General features: G+C 40.8%; 1 protein-coding gene across 1 annotated transcript; it reads right to left on the minus strand.

Moving 5' to 3' along the window:
* Positions 1-27,842, minus strand: LOC127440891 (gastrula zinc finger protein XlCGF8.2DB-like). The gene is made up of 3 exons (XM_051697980.1): positions 27,812-27,842; positions 18,864-19,109; positions 1-1,467 (listed from the first exon to the last, which is right to left on the minus strand). The coding sequence occupies exons 2-3, from the start codon at positions 18,946-18,948 to the stop codon at positions 713-715; spliced, it is 840 nt and encodes a 279-aa protein (XP_051553940.1). The 5' UTR covers positions 18,949-19,109; positions 27,812-27,842; the 3' UTR covers positions 1-712.

The raw sequence follows: 27,842 nt of genomic DNA on the forward strand, positions 1-27,842 counted from the left end.
TGTATAAAAAAACATGATTAATGTAAAACCTAATGTACTTTATTAGACAAATTTGAACAAAATAAGGCAATCCCTAGAAGTAATCCATTTCAATATTTCAAAATTGAATTAGCATACAGGATTTATTAAACTAACCAGCTGCAGATGAAGAACTATTGCCGAAAAATAACTAAGACTTGACTTGGACTTGTGACCAAAGACTTGAGACTTGCCCAAGTTAGACTTGTTTTTACAAAGCAAAAATGTAATAGAAATACTTTTTTTTTCATCCACAATGTTAAGAGTAGTTGATTGGTTAAGCCTCTTTAATAAAGTTTGTTCTATTCTCAAATTCTTAATTCATCAGCAGTGAACAACATGTAACAAAAAATTAACTGAAAGGAGACATTACAATAATAGACATTTCTATAAGTATATTTCTATTACTACTACTGCCCATCATTAAAGAAAAGCATTCCTAAAAACTCTTAGAATTTTTACCAAAAGAGCAATTTCATTTATCTTTATTTTTACCTGAAATTTACACAGTTTAAAGCATTGGACCTGAAGATGAACCTAAAAAAGAGCTTACTGAGACATTTTACCACAATACTTTTTTTTAATGAGTTGATTGGGTACTTGGTGTGGTGAAACTCTTCCCACATGAAGGCTGGTGGTATGGATTCACTCCATTCATTTTCAGGGCTCCTGAATCAGTAAAACTCTATAAACATTATGAACAGCTGTTAGGTTTTTCTTTAATATGGACTCTTTGGTGCAACTTCAAGTTGCCAGCTCTTGAAAAAGCATCGCCACACTCAAGGCACACATGAGCTTTCACATTACTATGAATTTTCTGGTGCTCTTTGAAACGGTGTGGGCATGAAAAACTCTCTCCACAAAAAGAACACAAATGGGGGTCTTTGTGAATGTTCAAGTCTGATTCCAAGATAAAACTTTTATCGCATTGATCACAGTTTAATGACTTTGCTCCAGTGTGCAGGAAGGAAAGATGCCATTGAAGATTATTTAAATATTTGAATCTCTCTCCACAATGATGGCATGTGAAAGGCCTCTCTTCAGTGTGAACTCTCATGTGGGCATTAAGGCTTTTATTTAGCATGAAACTCTTTCCACACTGAGGACATGTGAAAGGATTCTCTCTGGTGTGAACTCTTATGTGCCTTTTAAGGTTTTCTTTCTGTGAGAAACTCTTTCCACAATGAGGACAGGTGAAAGGCTTATCTCCAGTGTGAATTCTCATGTGATTGGTAAGGTGTCCTTTTTGTCTAAAACTCTTTCCACACTGAGGACATGTGAAAGAATCTGTGGCTCCAGTCCGTCGAGTTGTTTGTTGTGAGGAATTATTTTCAGTCTGTGAGCAACTAAATGATTTTTCTTCAGGTATGCGTGTATGAGGTTCCTGATACCAATGTTTCTCCTCCACTTTATTCAGTTCTTGACTTTCCACTTTCACTTCCATCAGGCCTAAAAGAAACATATTAAATGGTAAAAAAAATAAAATAAAAAATAAGGGCAACAAATGTGAAATTAAAAGAAAATTAGTTCAGCAGTATGTCAGACGAAGATCTTGTTAATATATTGGTCCCTCAGGGTTGTGTCCTATTACCAGCATTATTTTGTCTCTATGCCAATAAATTCAGGATCGGTAACCCCAGTTTTAATCTTTAAAAATATTCTGATGATTAGGGCTGAACCAATTAGTCAATGTTATTGACAACGTCAACAATAAAAAATTGTCAACAAAAACTTGTGTTGAATAGTCGTTTGATCTTATTTAACATAACATGAGATCACATTAAACTCTAATGATGGCATGCGAGAGGAACACCGACCTCAGCTTGCACCTGATTGAGGAGAGGAAGACAGCTCACAGTCCAGATACACTCCAAAATTTTCAATCAGCTTAAGGTGATGTAGATTGCAAAGTATGAGGAAATTATAAAAAAAATACAAAATAAGTAAATACAGAAGCACTTTCATTGTGAAATAAAGCAGAGCCGGAGCTGCTGTTCCGCTTAAGCAAAACTTGCATGTCAGTGCATCTTTAAAGGGAACACCTCGGCGAGTCGGCATTATATATTTAATGCATCCTTTATTAAAATTCAAATAATAAGGAAGAAGGTCATGTAAATAAGTACAAACTCCGAAAATCGGCGATACACAACTCTATTGTCATGTGTATTTTGTTGATTCATGTCTTTTATTTTGAAATGTTTAGTTCCTGTTTCCCTTGTCATGTGATTTCTGTTTTCCCTCCATGTTCATGTGTCATGTTTTCATTGGTTTATTGTTTAATTATCTTGTTATCAGTTCTGTTTGTTCATTGGTTTATGTTCCCCCATGTCCATGTATTTAAGCCTCATGTTTTCCATTGTTTAGGGGTCAAGTATTGAATGTGAATGTTGTTTTGTTGTCAAGTCAAGTCAAGTCAAGTCAAGCCATAGTCAAGTCTAGTTTATGTCAAGTTCATGTTTTTGTTAGATCACGTTTATGGTTAGGGTTTTTGGATTTCACTTATATAATAAACTGCACTTGGGTTCTTCTCATCATCTTCACGTCATCTTCGTCATTGCCATCATTGTCAGCAGCCAACATCGTTACAGAATACTTGACTGAACCATGAACCCAGCAGTTCGGCTTCTGCACCTACGTCAGGGGAATCGTCCCCTGGAGGACTATGTGGAGGACTTTTGCGATCTGGCCTTCCAGGTGGACTTTAATGAGGTTGCACTCAAAGACTGTTTCCGGTTTGGACTGAGTGAGCCAATCTCCATTCTGATGCCAGGCGGTAAGGGCATCCTTACCCTCGCTCAGTATATCGACCTCGCCCTGCAGATCATTGGTTCCACGTTCACTGTGGGGGAGGCGGATGCCGAGCCAGAGGTCCACGACATGGCTGCCGCCGAGCCAGAGGTCCACGACATGGCTGCCGCCGAGCCAGAGGTCCACGACATGGCCGCCGCCGAGCCAGAGTTCCACGTCATGGCCGCCAATCCAGAATTCCTAGTCATGGTCGCTGAGCTAGCACCATCTTTTGCTCCATGCCAAGTCACAGCAACGCCTCAGCCTGCTCCATGCCACGTCACAGCAACGCCTCAGCCTGCTCCATGCCATGTCACAGCCACACCTGAGCAGTGGGACCTGGAGATGGTTCCCACCCTCATACCCACCCTTCGTTCTACTGAGCAGGCAAGGGGAACTTTCGGCCCTCCGACCCCGCCTGGACCCTCCGAGCCCTGGACTTCGCCTTGGCCTGTCAGTCCCTCGACATTGCCTCAGCTCTGCGTTCCCTCAGCTCCGCTGCAGTCCTTCAGCCTGTCGGCTTTGCCGGGGTCCCTCGTCCCTCCGGCTCCTCCTTGGTCTGTTGGTCACCTGGCTCTTGGTCTGTTGGTCACCTGTCCCTCGTCCCTCCGGCTTCTCCTTGGTCTGTTGGTCACCTGGCACTTTGGCTCTCCGATCCTCTGGTTGTGCCTCGTCCCTCCGATCTGTCAGCTCCACCAGGGACCTCCTTCCCTATGGCTCCACCTTGGTCCTCAGTCCCACTGGCTCCACCTCAGTCTTCCAATCCCCCAGCTCCGCCTTGCTCCTCCGAGCCTCTAGTACCGCCTTGGTCCTCCCTGCCATCGGCTCCACCCTGGCCTTTCGAGTCTTCGGCTACTCTCCGGGCACCAAGTTCCATGGCTCAGCCCCTCGAGCCTCTCACGGCTCCGCCTTACATGGCTCCGCCCCTCGAGCCTCTCATGGCTCCACCCTCCACGGACTCTGCCACGCCCCACACCTCAAGACACCCCCCTCCCTACAGAACTTTTAATTTATGTCATGTTTTACGTGTTTTGTTGATGTGTTGGGGTGTCGGGAGCCACCCCTTAGTGGGGGGGATATATCATGTGTATTTTGTTGATTCATGTCTTTTATTTTGAAATGTTTAGTTCCTGTTTCCCTTGTCATGTGATTTCTGTTTTCCCTCCATGTTCATGTGTCATGTTTTCATTGGTTTATTGTTTAATTATCTTGTTATCGGTTCTGTTTGTTCATTGGTTTATGTTCCCCCATGTCCATGTATTTAAGCCTCATGTTTTCCGTTGTTTAGGGTTCAAGTATTAAATGTGAATGTTGTTTTGTTGTCAAGTCAAGCCAAGCCATAGTCAAGTCTAGTTTATGTCAAGTTCATGTTTTTGTTAGATCACGTTTATGGTTAGGGTTTTGGATTTCACTTATATAATAAACTGCACTTGGGTTGTTCTCATCATCGTCTTCATCATAGTCATTGCCAGCAGCCAGCACACGTTACATCTATGAAGAGAGTGTTTGTTTTTTTGTTAGTTAAAGATGGATCGAAGTGAACAAAAAGATGAAAGAGGGTAGTCTTCAGCCATTTTACATTGCAACTCAAACCAGCCCATCTGGCACCAACAATCATGCCACGGTCAAAATCACTGAGATCACATTTTTTCCCCCATTATGTTGGTTGATGTGAATAATAACTGAAGTTCCTGATCCGTACCTGCATGATTTTATGCACTGCACTGCTGCCACATGATTGGCTAATTAGATAATCGCATGGATGATTGATGGTGCCAGACAGGCTGGTTTGAGTATTTCTGTAACTGCTGATCTTTTGGGATTTTCACACACAACAGTCTCTAGAATTTACTCAGAATGCTGCCAAAAACAAAAATCATCCAGTGAGCAACAGTTCTGTGGAGAGAAATGCCTTGTTGATGAGAGAGGTCAACAGAGAATGGCCAGAAGTCTACAGTAACTCAGATAACTGCTCAGTACAATTGTAGTGAGAAGAATATCATCTCAGAATGCTATTCTGAGATGCGGGTTGGCGCTGTTTTGGTGGCACGAGGGGGACCTACACAATATTAGACAGTTGGTTTTAATGTTGTGGCTGATCAGTGTATACTGCAGAAGATAATTTGTTAGCTGAGAATGTTGAATATAATATTAAATATTTTACTATTTTAAAATATCTAAAATTCCTTAAAACAAGATACATTTACCTAAGAAGCAACATATTTAGACTTGCTTTCAGAGAATATATCTTGAATACAAGTATATTTTGACTTTTCTGTACTGGCAGAGGTATGAACAAGTAAAAAAAACCCACTTATATACAAAGACACTTATATTCAAGATACATTCTTTGAAAGCAAGTATAAATATCATATATGTTGCTTCTAAAATGTATGTAAAAGGATTTTATTATTTAATGGAAAACAAGACAAAACACTTGATACATTTTTTTATTGTTTGCAGTGAATTTTTTACTGAATTAAACTTAATAGAAAGTATTTTTTCTCCTTTAATTCAGTGTATGTCATTTAGAGGTATATTTAGAATATGATTTTGTCCTCTTCATTGTTAGTAAGCATGTTTAATACAACCTTTTAAGTCAAGGCACAAGCTGAATAGTCGATTAAGAGCTAATGATTAACCGTTGCAATAACTGCCCGAAGAGTAGAATAATTGTTCTAAAAATCTTTATATTAGTCGATTATCAAAATAATCATTTGTTGCAGCCCTACTGATGATATGGCATTGATATGGAGTGTAATATAAATAAAAACGAAGAACTGGTGATAAGCAATACAAAACAAGAAGTAATATTAACTCAAGTAGTAATAAATAAGCATCCTGCTGAAACAGTCGATAGTTTCAAATAGACAATTAAATACATCTGGATAAAGATGTCTAAACACACACACAAAAAAAACATGTTTAAATGTATGCAAAATTAAAACATGTGTAGTATAAAACATATAACTCACCCCTGTATAACCTGTTTGTTGTGTTGCCTGCTGGGAGGCACTATGTGATGCCTATGGCAAAAAAGAATATCTATAAAAAGTAATTTATACCTACAGCTATTATAATCCTAAACAGGACTACAGGATGTAAAGAGGTTTTTTTTTTCCACAGGATGGCACCTTTGCAGAAAATACGTTACCCTCCGACAAGCAATGATGGCTTAGCTCTGTTGCTCCCTGACTCTGCAACTTCAAGGTCAAGATCAAGGATATCTTTATTATCCCCGAGGGACAATCTGTTGTACAGTTAGCAGTTAACACACAACAATCAGACAACACAAAAAAATGGACAAATACAACATAAAAAATAATAATAATTAAAAAATCACATTGAATTATTAAAAAAGCCAATGGCAGCTGGAACAAATGAGTTCTTAAGTGTATTTGTCCAACATGTTGGCAGATTATATCTGTGGCCAGATGGAAGCAGATGGAACTTTAAAAGTCATTTACAAGAAAACCTTGTTTATCTAGATGAATTTTGCAGTTTAGCTGATTGTAAACCACTGCTCTGAAGAGGAACTACGCACCATCGTGGCTGACGAGTAGAACAGTTTATTCTACATCTTTGCTTATTGCCTGTACTTTTCTTGTTGTTGTTATTGGTAGGGTGCCCACTGTTGCCCCTTCTTTTTGACTCAAGATGGTGCTGAGTATGGCTGCTGCGTTGCGAGCTCCGAAACAACATTGTAGTTTTTTGTTTGTTTTGTTTACAATTCTTATGTTTTTTGTCTTGGATGTTGTCTGCCTTACTGTCTATGACAGACAAACACTTTTGGACATTGGTTCTGCAATTACACACCGTAAACTGGACTGCAAATTCCTCAATGCCGACCCCGTTTACAAACACGCCAGCAGAGCCCTTTGTCTGGGCTACCCGGCCACGAAAACGCAGAAGGAAAAGGGGAAACAGAGCCGGCGTTCTCATCAGAGTAAAACGTCGCGCAAATCAACCCCCGCTACCCAATATTCTACTGGCAAATGTTCAGTCTCTGGACAACAAGCTCTGCGAGCTGAGAGCGCGGATCTCTTTCCAATGAGAGACTGCTGCATTATCTGCCTTACAGAAACTTGGATGTCTGCGGAGATTCCAGACTCAGCCATCGAACCCGCAGGGTTCTCCGTGCACCGAGAGGACAGAGTGAAAGACCTCTCGGGTAAAAGCAGAGGTGGTGGTGTATGTTTTATGATCAACAAATCCTGGTGTGATCAGAGGAACGTACATTCTATCAAGTCTTTCTGATCTCCTGATCTGGAATTTCTCATGCTTCTGTGTCGACCATTCTGGCTACCGAGGGAATTCACAGCGGTCGTTATCGCTGCTGTGTACATCCCGCCACAAGCTGACACAGACCGGGCACTCAAGGAACTGTATGGGATTATAAGCAAGCAGGAAACCGCGCACCCTGAGGCCACGTTCACTGTGACCGGGGACTTTAACAAAGCCAATTTTACACGAGGGGACCAGGTTTTGGACCTTTGCTACTCTCCCTTCCGGGATGGCTACAAATCCCTCCCCTGCCCACCATTTGGCAAATCGGACCACTCTTCCATTCCGCTTCTGCCTGCTTACAGGCAGAAACTGAAACAGGAAGCACCCACCCTCAGAACGATCCAGTGTTGGTCGGACCAATCAGAATCTATGCTACAAGACTGTTTTGATCATGCAGACTGGGAGATGTTCCGGTCCACCTCTGATGACGACGTCGAGGTTAACGCTGATAGCGTTTCATCAGAAAGTGCGTAGAGGATGTTGTTCCGTCCAAAACAATACGGATCTACCCGAACCAGAAACCTTGGATTAATAGCGATGTTCACGTGGCACTTAATGCGCGGACCTCCGCTTTTATTTATTTTTCACCTGGAAAAAAGGAACACTTATGTGAGAATGCTGTTTGTAGACTACAGCTCAGCATTCAACACCATAGTGCCCTCCAAGCTTGATGAGAAACTCCGGGCTCTGGGCTTAAACAGCTCACTGTGCAGCTGGATCCTGGACTTCCTGTCAAGCAGACTGCAGGGCTGTGTTCTTAGCCCACTCCTGTATTCCCTGTACACACATGACTGTGTGGCAACACATAGCTCCAATGCCATCATTAAGTTTGCTGATGATACGACGGTGGTAGGTCTGATCACTGACAATGATGAAACAGCCTACAGAGAGGAGGTGCACACTCTGACATGCTGGTGTCAGGAGCACAACCTCTCCCTCAACGTCAGTAAGACAAAGGAGCTTGTGGTGGACTTCAGGAGAAGAGAACGAGAACACAGCCCCATCACCATCAATGGAGCACCAGTGGAGAGAGTCAGCAGCTTCAAGTTCCTGGGTGTCCACATCACTGAGGAACTCACATGGTCTGTCCACACTGAGGCCGCTGTGAAGAAGGCTCATCAGCACCTCTTCTTCTGGAGACGGCTGAGGAAGTTTGGAATTAACTGCCACATCCTCACACGGTTCTACATAGCACTGTAGAGAGCATCCTGACTAACTGCATCTCCGCCTGGTACGGCAATAGCACCGCCCACAACCGCAAAGCCCTGCAAATGGTGGTGCGAACTGCCAGACACATCATCGGAGGTGAGCTTCCCTCCCTCCAGGACATATACACCAGGCGGTGTGTGAAAAAAGCTTGGAGGATCATCAGAGACTCCAGAGCCACCCGAGCCATGGGCTGCTCTCACTGCTACTGTACATTTTATATATACTATATATACTATTTTTTTAAATTGTATAATGTGTATTCTATATTGTGTGTATTATATAATGTACATTGTATGTTATTATTTGTATATTGTGTTGTGTGTAATTATGTGTATATTAGATTTTAAATTGTGTTGTGTAAATTTGATGTTTATTGTAGATTGGTATATGTCTCATCACTGTCACGACTGCTATGTTGCTCGGAACTGCACCCAAGAATTTCATACATTATTGCACTTGTGTATATGGTTGTGTGACAATAAAAGTGATTTGATTTGATTTTTAATCTATCTATAGAACCTCTGACCCAAGCAGTCAGGCAGTGCTCTGCAATAGCCCCTTTAACCTGCATGATTAAATGTAAAAAAAAAAAAAATCCCTGTACAACAATTACTTTTTGTTATATTTACAGAACATCAGAGAATCTTTTACCGAATGCCTAATACTGTTTAATATATTTGGTAAGCTGTCCAGATATAAAATCAACTGGAACAAATCATTACACATACATACTTTTCTGGGTGATCTTCAGTGTTGGTCCCTGCTGTTGGTCCATGGTAGGACACTTACCGTTAAAATGAACATAGGTCCAAGATAAAATGTTCTTTTGTCATGTTACCATTTGCATCTCCTATTGGCTATTTTATAGAGCTTAATCCAATTGTAACTTAATTTATATACATCAATAAGAGGCCTAGAATTTGCCTTAAAACCATGCATCAATTGAAATCTCATGGAGGCTTACCTCCAACTGATTTCTGGTCCTAACATCTATCATTTCAAATAAGATCTAGGATTTGGGTTAATGCTGATTCCCCCATTTTGTGGCGTGTTTTAGAAGCTAATTTAACTTACCCTTTGCACATTCAGGACTTTTTTCTGAAGTATTTCTAAGAAAATTATTACAAATTGTGTACCAATCATTGTACATTCAATTAAGACCTGGAAAGAGGCTGAAAAGATCATGGGAGGACCATTCTGTATAGTGATTCCACACCCCTCTGACATAATAGTAACCTTTGTACAGGGAATAAGCTGTTTGTTTCCAAAAGCTGGATTAATTGTAGCATTTATACTCTGAAGAACATATACAATATGTGTGGTAAGTTGCTGGTGCCTCAGCAAACTTCACCCCTGGCAGCAATAATCACAGCACATGCCAGAAATAAGCACTCGCAGTTGATGGCAATCCTGCAATTATCAGAATGGGGATATAAACGCTGGCGGGAGAAACAAGAAGGTAGATTGTTAGGTTCTTTAGAATTTGTTAAAGTACTCTCCCTGACAATACTGTAAGCTTTGTGATCATTCACTGTGCAGAGCAATTAGGTCCTATTTTACATACATTTTTAAATTGTCAGTTTGTCAGCAGCGAGTCACCAAATTATGGAAACAGTCCACTGTTGTGCCTGTTGCTAAAAAATAGGCAACCTAAAAGTATGAACGACTATCTACCTGTGGCTTTGACCTCTAGTTATGAAATCTTTTGAGAGATTGATAAAACAAGAAATACAGGTTAAAATTCAAGATTTCCTTGATCCATTGCAATTTGCTTATAGAACCAGAAAGGGGAGTGCAGGATGCAACATTAACTCTGCTTGACCTTGAATATAAGCACCTTGAGGGCAGTAGAAATCATGTTAGACTGATGTTTGTTGACTTCTCTTCAGCTTTTAATACCATTCAACCACACTTGCTAGTTCAGAATCTCACAGATCGTTTTTGCATAGATTCCAATATTGCCGGTAGGATACTGGGCTTTCTCACTGATAGGACCCAAAGAGTTAGAGTGAATGACTGTCTCTCTGGTGTGACTGTAACATCTACTGGTTCTCCCCAGGGGTGTGTCCTCTCTCCTCTCCTTTACATTCTTTACACTGATGACTGACGCAGTCAGTCTGAGGACCAGCATATCTTGAAATTTGCTGACGAGCAAATTAAAGTGGTGTCATGATGCATTTTTAACATTGAATGTTTCCAAAACTATGGACATGTGTATTGATTTAGGTGGCAACCACCTACTCTTGTAAATACCCTAATCAATGGTCAAGCAGTAGATCTAGTAGACAACTATAAATATTTGGGCACTATTGAAATTAATACAGAGAGGCTGTGTAAGAAAAGTCATCAACGCCTCTTCTGTTTGAGGAAATTGGTAAAATTTCAAACTGATAGATCATTAATGACTCTTTATTGAAGAGCTTATATTGAGTCTATACTTACATTTTCTTGCTCTGTTGGTTTGCTTTACTAAGAGTAAAACACAAAAATACATTAACAAGAATTGTCAACACTTGGGGTCTGTGGTGGTAGTGCAGGGGGTCCGCAAGTTATTGTTTGATCCACCATTGGTGGCATTTGTAATAATCACTCACTCGCACACGAGCGACAGCGAGAGACAAGAGTATGAATTATCAACATGTTGAAGTCCTTCGCAGCTGCATGCCAAATCTTAAAGTGTGACTAAACAGCGCTTGTCAGCAGAAGCACGCAGCCCCGACAAACCCTTCACGTGACCAATGCTCATCGCAAACCCCTCAAAGCGCGACACACATCAGGTTCAGCAGTGCTGCAGTGGAGGGTCGTGTGAGTAAAGGCGTCTGCTTTGCATTGGTCGCGCTGTGCGGTTGAGCAGATAACGGCCTGCTTTCAAAACAATAGCGTACTTGCCTGGTGTAAATAAATAGTTACCGCTGAGATTATCAAACTGGCATACACGGTCCTTAATCTTCCAAACACAAGACGGTGACTCTCAAATCAACATAATTCAAGGTGCACTCAGTCAGTGTTTTCGTCATTACAAATTTTCTCAATGAAATCTACAGTCATTTTAAAATATATGTATAAAATTGATCACTCACATGAGTTGAAGTCTCAATTTTAGTAACCTTCTAAAAGTTGTTTTATTCTGCATGGACAGGGTCTGTCTGTCTATTTATCTATCTGTCTGTATTTTCTTTCTTTTTGGAGGAGGTTTGGCACAGGGATTATCAGGGAAATGAAAAAATGTCACTTCATGTCAAAAATGTTGCAGAACCCTGCTGTACATCCCATGAAAAGACCAGCTAAAACCAGCTTAAGCTGGTTGGCTAGTTTTAGCTGGTTGCCCAGCCCAGCCAGGCTGGTCAGTTAGCTGGTTTCAAAGGGGGTTTGAACACTTTTTAGCTGGTCAGGCTGGGAGGCCAGCTAAGATCATCCTGACCAGCCAAGACCACCCTGACCAGCTAAGACCATCCGACCAGCTAAGACCAGCCTGACCAGCTAAAAAAGGGTTCAAATCCCCTTTAAAACCAGCCTGACCAGCTAAAACCTGCCAACCAACTTATGCTGGTTTTAACTGGTCTTTTCAGCAGGGCAGCATTTAATGATTACTTCAATGGCTTTGCAATGTAAACATCATGAAGTATACATACAATAATACGGTAGCCTATCATCCAGGTTTTTATAGGCATAAAACGCAACACTCAATTTTATACAATATGAAATGGGGGTCCTGGCTCCATCTCTCTACCCTCCAAGGGGTCCTTGGCCTGAAAATAGTTGAAGACCCCTGCTTTATAGAGTTCCTTTAGTAAGGACAAACAGATATAAATTTTAATTTGTCCCTTCAGCCATTTCCTTGCTTAATTCTCAAAGGAAAAGGTAGTATGTTTTACAATGTTTTTGTTTTTATTTATGTATTACTATGTCTCCAACTAAGTATTTTATTGTATGTTATGTTTTGTGCCACTGTAGCGTAAGTAATTGCTCTTTGGGGACAATAAAGTTGAAAGTTGAAACTGCCCAGCTGTCCTGGCAAGTGAGACTCTGGCTGCTAACCGACGACACCACGGCCTCTGTCATTGTGGAGAGAGTCGCCGTCAACTGACTGCTGAGAGTGCTGCCCCGACCTCTCTGCCGGGCTGTCATCCTGGCAAATCCGAAGATGATAGCGGACGAGGTCGACGTGGTGGAGCTGTCCAAAGCTACCTTGGCTAGAGAGATGGGGAGAGAGCTGCTCCGTTTGCCCAGAGGGCCCCAGGGGAGAGACGAACAGCAGACGGCACCCACAAGCCGGTAAGCCTACCGCCTCCCCGGGAGACTGAACAAGACGAGCCCATGCCAACAGACACAAATTCCCCTGGAAGTGTTCCTAATGCAGCCCCAGAGAAGGAGGTGAAGCTCAATGGCAGGAAGGTGTTGGTCATCCTCTACACTGGGAGCAGTGTGAGATTGGTCCAGCCCCACCTGATAGGAACTGGGAAACTAGGCCGATCCCTCCTCCCTATCACCTGGGTACACCTGCAACCACAGAGACACCAGGTACGTCCCCGCTCACTCTGCTTCCATTGCCGCCGCCACAGGTACCTGGACCAGAGAGGTGGGGGTGATGACAAACCCACCGGTGCCCTTGCTGCTGGAGAGGGATTGGCCCAGGCTGGATCAGCTTCTTTGAAATGCTGAGCAGCTTGCCTGCAGGAGAGAACCACCCAACCCCAAGGCTTGCAGTCGCCAGGTTTACCTCGTGCGAGAAAGCAGGTGAGTCTACACATGCTAATCTAGAAGTCTTCTCTGAACTCTTCCAACAGGTCACCACCGGCGGCTCCCTCAGTCGAGAATGACGTGAAGATGACCACCTCAAACACTGTTGGAAGCAGGTCAGAGTGGTTGAAGGGAAAGACAATCTTCCCACACCCCAACCCTCTCCACACTTAGTCGTGAAATACGGCTTGTTGTACTGTGTAGCGACCAGGCAGGGCGAGGAGTTGTTGTTAGTCCTCCCACGGGGAAGACAGAGTTGGTGCTCACCCTGGCATACTCACACCCGATGACTGGACACCTGGGTCCAGAGAACACCCTCCTGCGCATTTGTGATCGATTCCACTGGCCAGGTATAAACGCTGAAGTCCGCCATCACTGCCAAGCCTGTGGAGTGTGCCAGCGAATGGGCACCGCCACACGCCCCCCTGGTGCCGCTTCCAGTGATTGAGGTGCCGTTCAATCGCATCAGCATGGACCTAAAGGGGCCACTGCCTAAGTCCACCTCGGGTCTTGAACATATCTTCATGATAGTGGACTATGCCACCAGATACCCCGAGGCCATCCAACTCCACTGGGCGACATCGTCTGCTATTGCGAAGGAGATCTTCATGGAGTTCAGCCATGTGGAGATTCCATCTGAGATTCTGATGGACCACGGAACTCCCGGCTTATGGCCGATCTGTGCCAATTACTCAAAGTTAAACAACTTCAAACCACATTCTACCATCCCCAGACTGATGGCCTGGTGGAACGGTTTAATCAAACCCTGAAAAGGATGCTGAAATGGGTGGTGGCTGAGGATGGGTGCAACTGGGACCTCATGCTCCCGTATGTGCTCTTTGGTATTTGAAAAGTACCCCAGGCCTCCATGGGATTCAAACCCTTTGAACTCCTCTTCAGCCAACAACCCCGGGGCCTACTACAAATTGCCCGGGAGGCATGGGAGCAACAGCCTTCCCCACATCCCTCTGTCACTGAACACATGTGGGGCATGAAAGAGCGGATAGAAAAAGTAATGCCTCTTGTCCGAGAACACCTTGTCGTGTCCCAGCGTGCCCAACAACGACTTTACGATTGGTCGGCGCAGCCACGTGAGTTCCATCCAGGTTCCTGAGTCCTTGTCTTGGTCCTCAATGCTTCTTCTAAATTTCTTGCAACCTGGCAGGAGCCCTATATGGTGGTGGAGCGAGTGGGACCCGTCAATTACCGGCTGTGCCAACCAGGAATGTATTCTCTGATCTCCACAGCAGACCACCACAATAACCCATGACGTACGAACCCCACCAGGAGTTGTCTTACGGCAGCAGCCCTACCGTGCCCCTGGGTCTCACTGACAGGCCAAAGAGGATGAATTAAAGAGGATGCTCAAGCTAGGAGGCATCGAGCCCTCTAGAAGCCCATGGTCCAGCCCGATCATCATGGTCCCGAAGCCCGACAGCAACCTTCAGTTTTGTTTTGATTTCTGAAAGGTAAATGAGGTTCCCCAGTTCGACAGCTACCTTATGCCCCGAGCGGACGAACTGGTCGAACGGTTGGGAAGGGCCTGCTATATCTCCACCTTGGATCTCACCAAAGTGAACTGGCAGGTCCAGCTCTCCCTCAGAGACAAGGAGAAGACGGTATTTAACACCCCCTCGGGACACTGTCAGTACCGGGTCCTTCCCTTTGGACTGCATGGGGCACCAGCCATGTTCCAACACATGATGGATATCATCCTGTGCCTCCATTAGAACTATGTTGTCGCCTACCTGGATTATGTAGTCGTCCACTCATCTAGAGCTGGGAGGACCACTTGACCTGTGTCTGCTAGGTGCTGTCAGCATTGCGACAGGCTGGACTAACTGCTAACCCCCGAAAATACCACCTCAGCTTATTAGAGGCACGTTATCTGGGGTACCGCATCAGCCGCAGACTGATTCTCCCCCAAGAGGATAAGGTTGTGGCAGTCTGAAATTTCCCACGACCAACCAACAAAACTCAGGTACGTACCTTTCTGGGGTTGGCGGGTTATTATCATTGTTTTATTCTGGGCTTCTCCACTTTGGCTTGTCCCCTGACAGACCTGACCAGAAAAGGGCAGCCGGAGAAGGTGCAGTGGAACCAAGAGGCGGAGGCGGAGGCGGCCTTCAAACGGCTGAAGGCTACCCTGACGTTGTCCACCATACTGCATGCCCCGAACTTCTCACTGCCCTTTACCCTCCAGACAGACGCCTCTGACATGGGACTTGGAACGTCATGTCCCAGACCATCAATGGAGAAGAACAGCCAGCAACCTACATCAGCCAAAAGCTGACCCCGGCAAAGACCATCTATGCCGCAGTAGAGAAGGAGGCCTGGAGTCCTGGAGATGTGGTACTACCTTCTTGGCCACACCTTCACCCTGGTAAGCGAAAACACTGCATTACAGTGGATGGCCAGTGCGAAGGACAACAACGCAAGGATTACCTGATGGTTTCAGTCCCTCCAGGATTTCCACTTTGTGTTCTTGGCTGACAGATTCCCACTTTCTGTTCTTGGCTGACAGAAGTGGAACCCGACGTGGTTTTCTGCTGTTGTAGCCCATCCACCTCAAGATTCAATGTGTTGTGCATTCTGAGATGCTATTATGCTCACTACAATTGTAAAGATGTGTTATCTGAGTTACCATAGCCTTTCTGTCAGCTCGACCCAGTTTGGGCATTCTCCGTTGACCTATCTCATCAACAAGATGTTTCCGTCTGCGGAGCTGCTGCTCACTGCCTATCATAAACCAGCCACGTTTTTCCACTGACTTGAGAACCGAACAATAAAATAATGGGCTATGTGGTAGTTTCACGTGACTACCTCACCTGCACACAAACAAACATGGCACGTCACAGTGTTTGTATCTAACTTTTATTCTTGTTTTTGAGGTCATATTTAAACATAAGGAGTGATGCAATCCAGCATCTACACTAAAGACGACAGGTAATGAAATGTCATTATTTTTTATGAACTATGGCTTAACTTGCTAAGTTCTACAAACTGTAACAGTAGAATCGTTATAAACATTGGTGTAGCAGATGGTTATATTAAAATGTTTTGCCATAGCATATAATATCATGATTTACATCTTGATTGAGAATACCACCGGTTTACTTAACAGATGGATGCAATCAGGGGGCCTGGGTAGCTCAGTGAGTAAAGACGCTGACTTCCACCCCTGGAGTCAAGAGCTCGAATCCAGGGCGTGCTGAGTGACTCCAGCTTGGTCTCCTAAGCAACCAAATTGCCCTGGTTGCTAGGGAGGGTAAAGTCACATGGGGTAACCAGCTCGTGGTCACTACAATGTAGTTCGCTCTCGGTGGGGCGTGTGGTGAGTTTGCATGGATGCTGCAGAGAATTGCGCAAAGCCTCCACATGTGCTATGTCTCCACGGTAATGCGCTCAACAAGCCATGTGATAAGATGCATGGATTGATGGTCTCAGACACAGAGGCAACTGAGATTCGTCCTCCACCACCTGGATTGAGGTGAGTCACTATGCCACCATGAGGACTTAGAGTGCATTGGGAATTCCAAATTGGGGAGAAAATAAATAAATAATAATTAAAAAAAAAGCAGATGGATGCAATCTTCCGAACTTAGCAAGTAGCTGGTCAAAAATCCCTTTACGGCCCAAAACAATACACAAAATAAGATGACAACAGTGTAAGGAAAGCTAACAAAGTTGGCAAATATTATAATTTACTTTGATCAGCTACAGAGGACACCAGCAATTCAGTGTTTATCTCGAGCGTGACTGACTGAATTCAATGCCTCGGTTAGATAGCAGGCTGGTCGGTATCCGAGTCCAAGTCATTGTTGCTCCGTCCACTGTTGCTTTTGCTTAAGTCCTTCTTATGGTCCCTGTACTCCCTTAGGCTTTTTTCAATTTGTTTATGATTTGGCCAATTGTCCGATTGAAACTGTCATGCATCATTTCATGCTGTATCTTCTCATAGACTATTTTTATCCTTTGCAATCTCTCTAATATAGTAAAGACCATATCACAAGTAGAGTGCTTGTTTCGTCTGATAATTTTGATGTCTGATCAATTTTTTTTTTTTTATTGTTGTTTTAGTGCGAAGAAGTACTCCTTGCTGCAGATGTTAGCTACTGTTGTTGTTTGGGAAAACTTTACCTGGTGACGAAACATTATCTGCCCTCCTCCCCCTGATGAAACTGGTTCCTGCGTAGAGACCAGCAAGCTTTTGGGTGTGGTGCAGAACCAATTTTTGGCCCCAGAACAGCCTTTCTGCAGTGGAAAAGCACGGAACAGAATTTGCACCAGCCCAGGAACCTGAACCATGTCAGTGGACGGTTGATGTGAACGTTAACTGAAGCTCCTGACCCGTATCTGCATGATTTTATGCACTGCACTGCTGCCACACGATTGGCTGATTAGGTAATCGCATTAATAAGTAGGTATACAGGTGTACCTAATACAGTGGTCGGTGAGTATATGTGTGACTCCCTGCATTCTGCTGCAAAAAAAGATCCGCCCTGAATCTAGGCATGATCGTCCGATCACAGATTTAAGACGCAGATCGGCCAATTTTGATCAGTGGCTGAACGATCAGTGCACCCATACCACTAAGACATTGTCAGTGCTAGTCATTGTCAATTTTTGCATTCAAAATGTGGATTTTTATTTTAAATTCGATGAATATCCGAATGTTACTTTGACACACATTTTAGACTTCTTCTCGGCCCGTGTGCTTAACACCACTGATGTAGAGCATGGGTCAAAAATTAGCTAGAGATTACTGTTGTTTGTTATATGCTATTAGCCAAGAAAGTGATCACTTCATCACTACACATAGAGACTTTAATGTGCAACTAAGCAACACAAATTCTGAATTAGAATTTTTACTGCAGCGTGGTTTTTACATCAGCCTGCATTTACATTTCATGTACAGTAATTAAACCAGTGTGTTCTTTCTCTTTTGGACAAAAAGCAAAAATTGCAATTGCAAAAATGTTCAGTTTCTAAAAGTTTTGAGGCATTCCTATTTGGCATTGTTCAAAAACATATGCCAAGGCAAACAGAGTTCCAAGATGTACAAATATGGAATTTTTAACCAAACAGCAACCAACTGTGACTAATAATGAAAAAAGCTTGTGTAGTCAATTGTATCAATGCCCTTTTTTGTAAATCAAAGTGTAGAATTTGTCTGGTGAATCCATCTGTAACCCATAGCTACTTTAATGCTATGCAGTATTACTTAAAGGAATAGTTTACCTAAAAATGAAAAGCGATGTGATAGGTGTTAGTGAGAAACAAATCAATATTTAAGTCCTTTTATACTATAAATCTCTCTTCCAAACAGCCCTCCCTACTGCTCTTCTCTCCTCCTTTTGTTTTTGGTGATTCACATTCTTTGTGCATATCGCCCCCTACTGGGCAGGGAGGAGAATTTATAGTAAAAAAGGACTTAAATATTTATCTGTTTCTCACCCACATCTATTATATTTCTTCTGAAGATATGGATTTAACCACTGAAGTTGTCAACAAAGTCACAAAAATTGAACGCTTTGGTGCTGTTTTTGCCAAAAATTGGCAAGTAAGTCGGTGGTACTTCACCTCTGGGCGGATTAGCGTTTGCACTTCAAAAGTAATGTGGTCACATGCGTTTTGACTACATGCGTATGTACTTTTTGTGATCCACATGTGACCCATTTTCCACCTTTTTTTACCGCTGACCTCTTGTTATCAGATCCCATGACACACATCTTAATACCAGGTGTAAATGGGGTCTGAGACACTCAAATCACTCCTCAGTAGTCAACAGTTTAAAAAAAAAATTAATAATGGACACAAACCTATTTGTTCCTCAGTTTCTTCATCTTTCACTCTGTGTGGTTCTGGATAACCCATGTCCTCTCTCTCCTCTTTAATAAAATCCATCTTTGCAGTAGTATGTCCGAAATTGTTGACACACTTTAAGTTTGTCCTGCTCTTCTGGAAACTCTTCTTCAGTTCAAAGATTACAGGAATATTCAGAACATTTCTTGGTGAACTGCTTTGGGAGTGGATTCACAATCAATGGGTGGTAACGATGACCAGACCTGTCAACATTAAAAATAAATGTCAGAATTAAAAAAATTCTATAATAACACCTTTAAGCTTTCTGCATTACTCTTTACATGTCTTTATTTATCCTGACATTTACTTAATTTTATCCTTTACTGATTAACTGTATTTTTTATACATGCATTTCAAAATATACTTTGATAGCCCCCTCATTACCACATGTTGAAGAAATTAAGAATCATAAATAAATAAAAGTAACAAAAACAGACAAAAAGAAGAAAAATAAAGGAAGTAAAATTATAAAAGACTTCACAGGCTCTTTTAAGTCAGAAGACTGCACACAGAAATTATTCAAATATTCAGTTATCACATGTACGTATTCATCTAATAATCAATGAATGTTATTATTAATAACTTTAGTACTGTATCACAGTCGCATGTGGGTGCTATGTGCTATTTTTTGTTAAAGTTATTGTACCATGAACATTTTATACCATCAAGTTCTGTTTGAACCAAGTCATTGTTTTCAGTGCGATTGTTCATTCCGAGCGAGCTTTTGAATGGGAACAGTGCAATCCTATGGCGTTATTCACATCGGGTCCGACAAATCGTCCCCCGACAATCCGAAGGTTTTTTCAGGCATTTCAAAATATATTTTGATAGCCCCCTCATTACCGCATGTTGAAGAAATTAAGAATCATAAATAAATAAAAGTAACAAAAACAGACAAAAAGAAGAAAAATAAAGGAAGTAAAATGATAAAAGATTTCACAGCTTCTTTAATTCTCATGGGTATAAGGCTACAGTCAGTCAGTCAGCCACAGACACTTATCAGGGCATGCATAACTGATAAAAAAGAAACATTAAGTCCTTCGGAGATTGTTGGAAAATATGGCCTTGTGCAAATATTATATCACAAAAGGCTGTGATTTAGGCTCAGGGTTGACATTCAGTGGGTACAATTAGCTACTACATGGTCTGTGAAGGATACATCCTAGCTAATAGGAGAGGGAGTTACAAGATAACTGGCAACAAGATATTATATCGATATCTAGGTCACGATATGATATTATTGTGGTTCTTTATTTTTGGTGTATTGTGATACATAACTGCGATATATAGTGCTATTTTACTCAATATAGCTCTCATTCTTCTTCATAGGACTACAGAGAACTGTTACCAAATGACCAAATGCATTAATATTAACGTGCACTTTTTCACTCATCCTTACCCAAAATGCACTCTGATTTCGAGTGTACACTCACCGACGCTATCTTCCCCATAATCCAATGCGGGGAGGACTGATGTGCCTTTAAGTGGACTGGGAAATATCATAATTACAAATGACCCGCTAAGTCCTATTAACAAGTGGGAAACTCAGAATTCTAGATGATACACAAGTTTCCGAGTTGGACGTTGGAAGGGGCGTATCAACATGAAAGATGATAGGAAGCAATAATGCAAAATTATTTTTACTTTTTTAATTTATTTCAATAATATAAATTTGTTATAAATGACAGTCAACTAATGACTCACCCTTTGCAGTTTGTTTTAAGCAAATTAATTAATAACATGTTAGATACCATGCGTTTATAAATCATGCTGTTGTTTATAAGTGATGCAGGTTTATTCACTAGTACAACAGAAAAAGAGCTTTTGCCGTCGTTCGTTGTGTAATTGTTTAAGTTTGGTTTCTTCAGTACTTTGTTTCCCACATGCCCGACTTGGAGGAAGGAGCTTCCTAGGTGCACTTGAAGGCAGCATGATGCACCAGGGGAGAGAGAGAGAGACAGAGAGAGACGCCAGTTTACAGCTTCATTTCATTCCTGCAGTGTTTTATTTCACACTGGCTGTAGTGTTTTACTTTTAGACATATCAAAATGTGATTAAAATTAACATAATAAAACATAGCAAATATAGTTGATATGTTTTTTTTTTTCGCCATTAAAATGCTAAGTGATTTCTGTCTTCACTAATTCACTGAGGTGATATTATTAAGTCAGAAGACTGCACACAGAAATTATTCAAATATTCAGTTATCACATGTATGTATTTATCTAATAATCAATGAATGTTATTAATAACTTTAGTTCTGTATTACAGTCGCAGGTTTTTTTTTTTTTTTTTTTTTTTTTACAGAGTGGTCAGATTTGCTTTTCTTCTTCGGACTGCGATGAAAACTAACTCACCAATGAGATGAGAGCTTTTTGTAATTTTTGCAGAGTAGCTGCACTGCTCAATCCAAAGCTAACTGTGGTGCTAATCAACTGGCAAACACTGGCATTGGACGTGCAGCTGATACACCCCCAAAAATGTTATGCTTAAAAATAAATAGTTGCAGTTCATTAACCCTTTGTACTGGAAACATAAACCCGGTCTGTTTTTGAAATTATGCTTATTGTGTTTTGTCTAAATATGCATTATTTAATATGTAGGTTATATCACTGTGCCTGTTATATTCTCAATGGCATTAAAAATAGCAGCGAGGTTCGGAAATTCGTTTGCACTAAACTCGTAGTAAAATCCCATAAAAAGATTATTTACATGCAATATTTTACTGTAGACAAACAAATTGTAGAACCACACTGCTGTTTTTATTGCAAGCATAATATAACAAAGTCTTGCAATAATTTAAATAACGAAAAGACCATGAGCCATTGTTATCTTATATTTTTTATATTCTGCATCATATTTTATAATATTCCTGTTATTCTTAACGTATATTATTCCACATGTATTTATATTACTGTACCTTGTTATATTAGACAGGCATTATAAAAAGAGAAGTTGGCTTCGGGAGTCCGTTTCGAAAATACTCGTAGCAAAATATATCTTCAAACAAACATCCAACAGTGCTCTTTACGCATATCACTCGCATAAAAAACAAAGTTTATATACTGTACTCCTCAAAATGCATAAACACCATGGAAAGAACATAATGAAACAGTTATGCCAAATTATGAATGCACAGCTGAAGGTGCGGGCAAGGATACTGGATAATGTTTGTAGAACACCAAGAGCACCACCTACTGTAAAGCAGTGAAATAGTTTTTGTTGCACCTTTCGTCAGAGGTTCCTCTCGCACAATCATCACAGATTTGGTATAAACAGGCCTTTAGACCACTAGAAGTGAGCAAAACGAGCATACTATTTATTAATTTAATTAAATCACAGCCATCTGCCATTTAATAATCGCACAAGGTCATATCGTGATTCAATTCAACGCATACCAATTCTTTTTGGCCAAAATAAAGGTTCGAGACTGCATAGCAAAGTTATAAAATTATTCCAGAAAAAAGATTAATCATTTATATGTTAACAATAATTAATATTATTATTAGAAAATATTATTTTACAATAATATACTAACAGGGTTACGCGGTTTACCGGTACTAACAAAGTATTGCGTTACAAAAAAATAAAAATGGTACGATTTCACCTTGTTGCTAATTTCGGTATCATATTACAGTATGCTGTAATTAGCAAAATGATATGAGATGTGAGAGTTTTGAGATTAAATTGACAATTTGAAAATAAAATAAAAAACCTCTGGATATGGCCAAGTGTGATCATTCAACAGCAGAAGGATGTAATTTAACTAAATATTATACAGTCACATGCACTGCATGCTACAGAATGAACAAGAGGTGCTGCTCTGATCTGTCATCTGCTTCACACACGCAACGCACACTACTGGTGCTTAATTTTCATGCAGTGTGTTTAAGAGCAGGCATCGGAAACCTATGGCTCGTGAGCCACAGGTGGCTCTTTGTTAAAAAATCAAGTGGCTCGCCAGGTGTCTCACCATTCACCAGCACATAATCGTTAAAAACTTTCTAGAGATAATTTTCCTACAGAAAGTGTGGGTGCGATTGCAAATCTTGAACCCAATGACACTGATTTCCTTTCTCCCAAATTTGTCATACAGCCTACTCCTGGTGAACAAGGTTTGAAATTTACCCCTGACAAATGCGGATTTTTCCTATAATGTACCAGCCACTGTGGAGGGTGACCTGTAAGACTTCTCTTAGTGATATATGACAAGAAATTAGACACAAAGACATTTGACGCAACATGTGTGATTATATTTTGAAGAAAAGATGAAAGGAAAGGCACGATGCGCATCTGATTTGATATATTTGCGCAGTGAAAGTTCGTTATTTTATGTGCGCCCAGGGTGTGAAAAAGCACCCGCCACACTCCAAATGCGACAAGGCTCAATCCAGTTTGCAAGCTCCTCGTTCAAATGCAGGTATTTCATGCGCGAGTAATTTTGCTCATCTACCCGCAACAGGCGGGTGACCTGTAAGACGTCTCGGAGTGACTCATGACTAGAAATGCTGTTAGTCACAAAGACACTTGCTTGAAGAAACTTTATTATATTTTATCATATAAGAACAGACAAAAGAAAAGCCGTCATTGCTTGTGTCGGATTTGCTGTTTGTTCAGAGGCGTGCAGCGGGACCCTGTCTTGTGGAACACATGCATATACAGAGTTATCACTCCTTTTTCTCTATTTCATTGGTCTGAAAACTGTTTGCAAGTATAATGTCATCTATGAGAATGTTGCAAATGATCTCCAATCATCTCAGGAGGTGCAGTGAGTTTTGCTTTATTTCCACCGAGCAGTTCGCTCTTATGCATTGTGAACAACTGCAGGTTTAGTAATGTGTATGTGTGTGTTAAACAAAGACGAAAGTGATTAAATAGTAAAATAATACAAAACACCTTGAACCTAAAATTTAGTTTTATTTTATTTTCTTTAGGCAGCATTAACTGTATTACCAAAGCACAATACAAACACATCTGATAAGAACACACAATTGGCAGCATTTTTTGGGTACACATGGGAATTTATTAGGCTTATTTTTTATGATTATTATTATTATCTTTACATTTATAATTGTCTTTATTTTTTAATTTGTAGACTATTAGTAATTTTTCCATCTGTTGTCATTGACGGATGCTTGCATGATGGAAAATGGGGTCGATGGAAATGTTTGGATTTGGGGAGGTGGTTATATATAAGATTTTTTGATTACTTAGTTATTTTAATTGCTTTTTTCGTTTAGTTTAAAGTGCAATTTGAATTTAGAAATATCTTTGAAGTTTTTCTTGTTTCAATAAATGTATTTAATTTTTAATGTAAAATCATTAAAGGAAAAAATATTCACTGACCCTTGGCTGGGGGGTTGACGATATAATCGGATATCGCAAAATTTTTTAAGGCGATTATCGTTAAAATATTTTTTTACATATCGCCCAGCCAAAAGGGAACTTTTTAATGAACAATTGTAAAATTAAGTAATTTTATGGAGACTCACAAAAACACGCATGCTCAATTCCATATTGCGACATGTTACCTATTAATTGTTGCATATTTGTTTGTTTTTGTGTTTTTGAGCAGTCTTTGTGTTACACCTGCAGCGCCTGCTACCTCTCCTGTACGCCGCCAGGATGCCGAGGCAGGTGTGTTAATATCCATGTGCAGTTTTATTAACAAAATAAATAGTAAAACTAAGTAGCAAAATAAGGAAAAACAAAAGGCAGGCAAAAGTAAACAAAAAGGCAGGCAAGTGTTCGGTACGCAGGCAGATGGTCCAGAAAGGCAAACTAAGTAAATCCGATAGGCAGAGGGGTAATCAAATAAACAGGCAATACATCCACAAAACTCACAAGCAGGCTGGGGAATACGAGGAACAGGCAGGAGTCAAAACACAGGGAAAAGAGGATAGGTAAATAACGCTCAGAAATGTTGACAAGGCAAACAAGACTTCGCACTGAATGCGAGAAAACGGAACTTAAATAACCAGAGTAAATGTGAACCAGATTGAAGAGTAATCAGTCTGAGCGGAGGATTATGGGAAATGTAGTTCATGAGAAGTTTATACTCAGGGGATGGCGACCTCTGGCGGCATACAGGAGAGGTAGCAGGCGCCACAGGTGTAACAGACCCTGGGCTCTGGCAAGATTCAACAAATCACCCAACCCATTCATCTTCAAGTTGGACTCTTTCATCATGAGGAAATTCAGTTCCTAGTTACTCACTCTCCTAAGAATCAGATTGTTCTTGGCCTGCCATGGCTGAGACTTCACAACCCTGAGATCTCCTGGAGAGATGGACAAATCACTCGTTGGAGTGCTTCCTGTTTCCATTCTTGCCTCAAACTTCCTGAACCCATCTCTCTCCCTCCTGTAAGCACCACGACTATCCTCCCTGAAAAGGAGATTTCGATCCTACCACATTGTTATTCGGATCTCCAGGAGGCATTCAGCAAAGCCAAGGCTACACAGCTTCCTCCTCACCATTCCTGTGATTGTGTCATTGACCTCCTGCCAGGCTCCTCTCCTCCACGCGGACGGATATACCCCTTATCTGAGCCAGAAACTAAAGCTATGGAGTACATTTCGGAATCTTTGGAAAAAGGATTCATTCGACCATCCACTTCTCCTGCCTCTGCTGCTTCCTTCTTTGTTGGTAAGAAGGACGGGGGTCTTCGTCCATGCATTGACTACCGAGGCCTGAACACAGTCACCATCAAGTATCGCTATCCCATCCTTCTGGTACCCGCAGCATTAGAGCAATTACGAGATGCCAAGATTTACACCAAACTGGATCTTCGTAATGCCTACAATTTAATCCACATCCGGGAGGGGGATGAATGGAAGACAGCCTTTTCAACACACACTGGCCACTACGAATACCAGGTAATGCCTTTCGGACTTTCCAACAGTCCATCTGTCTTCCAAGCCTTTGTGAATGACTTATTTCGCGATATTATTGGTAAATGGGTTATAGTCTATATTGATGACATTCTGATATACTCTTCTTCCCTTGATGAGCACGTTCAACACGTCAGAGTGGTGCTCAACCGCCTCATTCTACATCAACTATACGCCAAGATGGAGAAATGTGAGTTTGTGAGAAGTTAATACGCAGGGGATGGCGACCTCTGGCGGCGTATAGGAGAGGTAGCAGGTGCCGCAGGTGTAACACTATGGGCATAATATAATATTTTATTTTATTGAAAAACTTTGTTTTTTGAATATAGTAAATTATTAGTTTGTTCTATGGCTCTTTCAAAGTTTTGAAACACTTATCTTTATTATAATTCTTCTTCACATTTTAGAATAATAGTAAAGTCATCAAAACTATGGAATAAAATAAATGGAACTATGGGAATTATGTTGTGACTAAACAAAATCCAAAATAAATAAAAACTGTGTTATATTTTAGCATCTTCAAAGTAGTCACCCTTTGCCTAGAATTTGCTCTTGACATTTTCTCAACCAACTTCTTGAGGTTTCACCCTGGGATGCTTTTTAAACAGTATTGAAGGAGTTTCCATCTATGTTGGGCACTTATTGGCTGCTTTTCTTTATTATTTGGTCTAAGTCATGAATTTCAAGAACTTTTATTTTTTATTTTTATTTTTTTATTAATATGGTGGCACAATTATATTTTTGTCTACAAAACTAATTTCAAACATTTAAGAATACACCTTCAGATTGAAATGTTTCTCATGATCTTAAATATATTTTGGTTAAGTGTTTCAAAACTTTTGACCTGTAGTGTATATCATTTTTTTTTTTTTTTTTAATTAAAGCTGTATGTATCAATTTGATTAAACACCGTTTCATCATCAAACACATTTAAGTAAAATATTTAACATTTACATTTGGCAGATGCTTTTATCCAAAGTGACTTACAGTGCACTTATTAAAGGGACAATTCCCCTGGATCAACCTGGAGTTAAGTGCCTTGCTCAAGGACATAATGGTGGGGATTGAACCAGCAACCTTCTGATTACCGGTTATGTGCTTTAGCCCACTAAGCCCTCACCACTCCAGCATGCAACCCAGAAAAATGAAAATGGAAAATGCATAATTTGTATCTGTGAAATTTTATGTAGTTCTTTTAATCAAGTCATTTTCTGTGTAATTTCATAAAAAATCTGAGGCTTTTTATTCATTGATTTTAGTATCAATACAGAGGTACCAGGGCTGGAATCGTACCGAAACCAAAATGTTGGTATTGGAGCAACCCTTGATTTTTCATTCATTTAATTATTATAGTTATTTGATTTGGGCTAACATGAAAGTGCAATAAATCTGTTTAAGTGTAATAATAAAAATGTTATATACCGTAATGATAATTTTGAACATAATAATTTTTATTTTTACTATTAACATGCAGCCCTTATGATAATTTTGTGTCTGTTGGCATAAATATATTGGCCTACAAATACATTTATATTTTTTACCTATATATCTTCTCACAACATGGTAAACTTCTAGGCCCACAGCAGTAACACTAAAATACCTTTATGAAATTATTATTTTAACAAGCCTTACTAATATTGTGTTTTAAACATTATAAATACCATAAACTTAACTGGGGACTTAAAAGGCACCGAATTGTAAAACTAGCCCAGAAACATCCTCACATGAACCATAACGAGAAAATGTGTTCATGTAACTATGTATATGTAACCAGATTTCTGCTAAACCGACACTCTGAATACATTAATTCAGTAATCTCAACATTTACTGACGGAAATGAAAAACTACATCTGTAAATGCACTTTACACAAACATTTACAACTATCAGCACTTCATAAAACAACGCAAAATGATTTCAATAACATTTACGTGTATCTGGGACATAGTTGTAAAGCTCTGCAGCACTTTTGAATGTTTCATATCGATTTATTCACATTAAATGCTGAAGACAAACCTGAAACAGAACAGACCGATGAATCGCGGCG

This window comes from Myxocyprinus asiaticus, chromosome 5 (genome assembly GCF_019703515.2).
Source record: "Myxocyprinus asiaticus isolate MX2 ecotype Aquarium Trade chromosome 5, UBuf_Myxa_2, whole genome shotgun sequence".
NCBI classification, from domain to species: Eukaryota; Metazoa; Chordata; class Actinopteri; order Cypriniformes; family Catostomidae; genus Myxocyprinus; species Myxocyprinus asiaticus.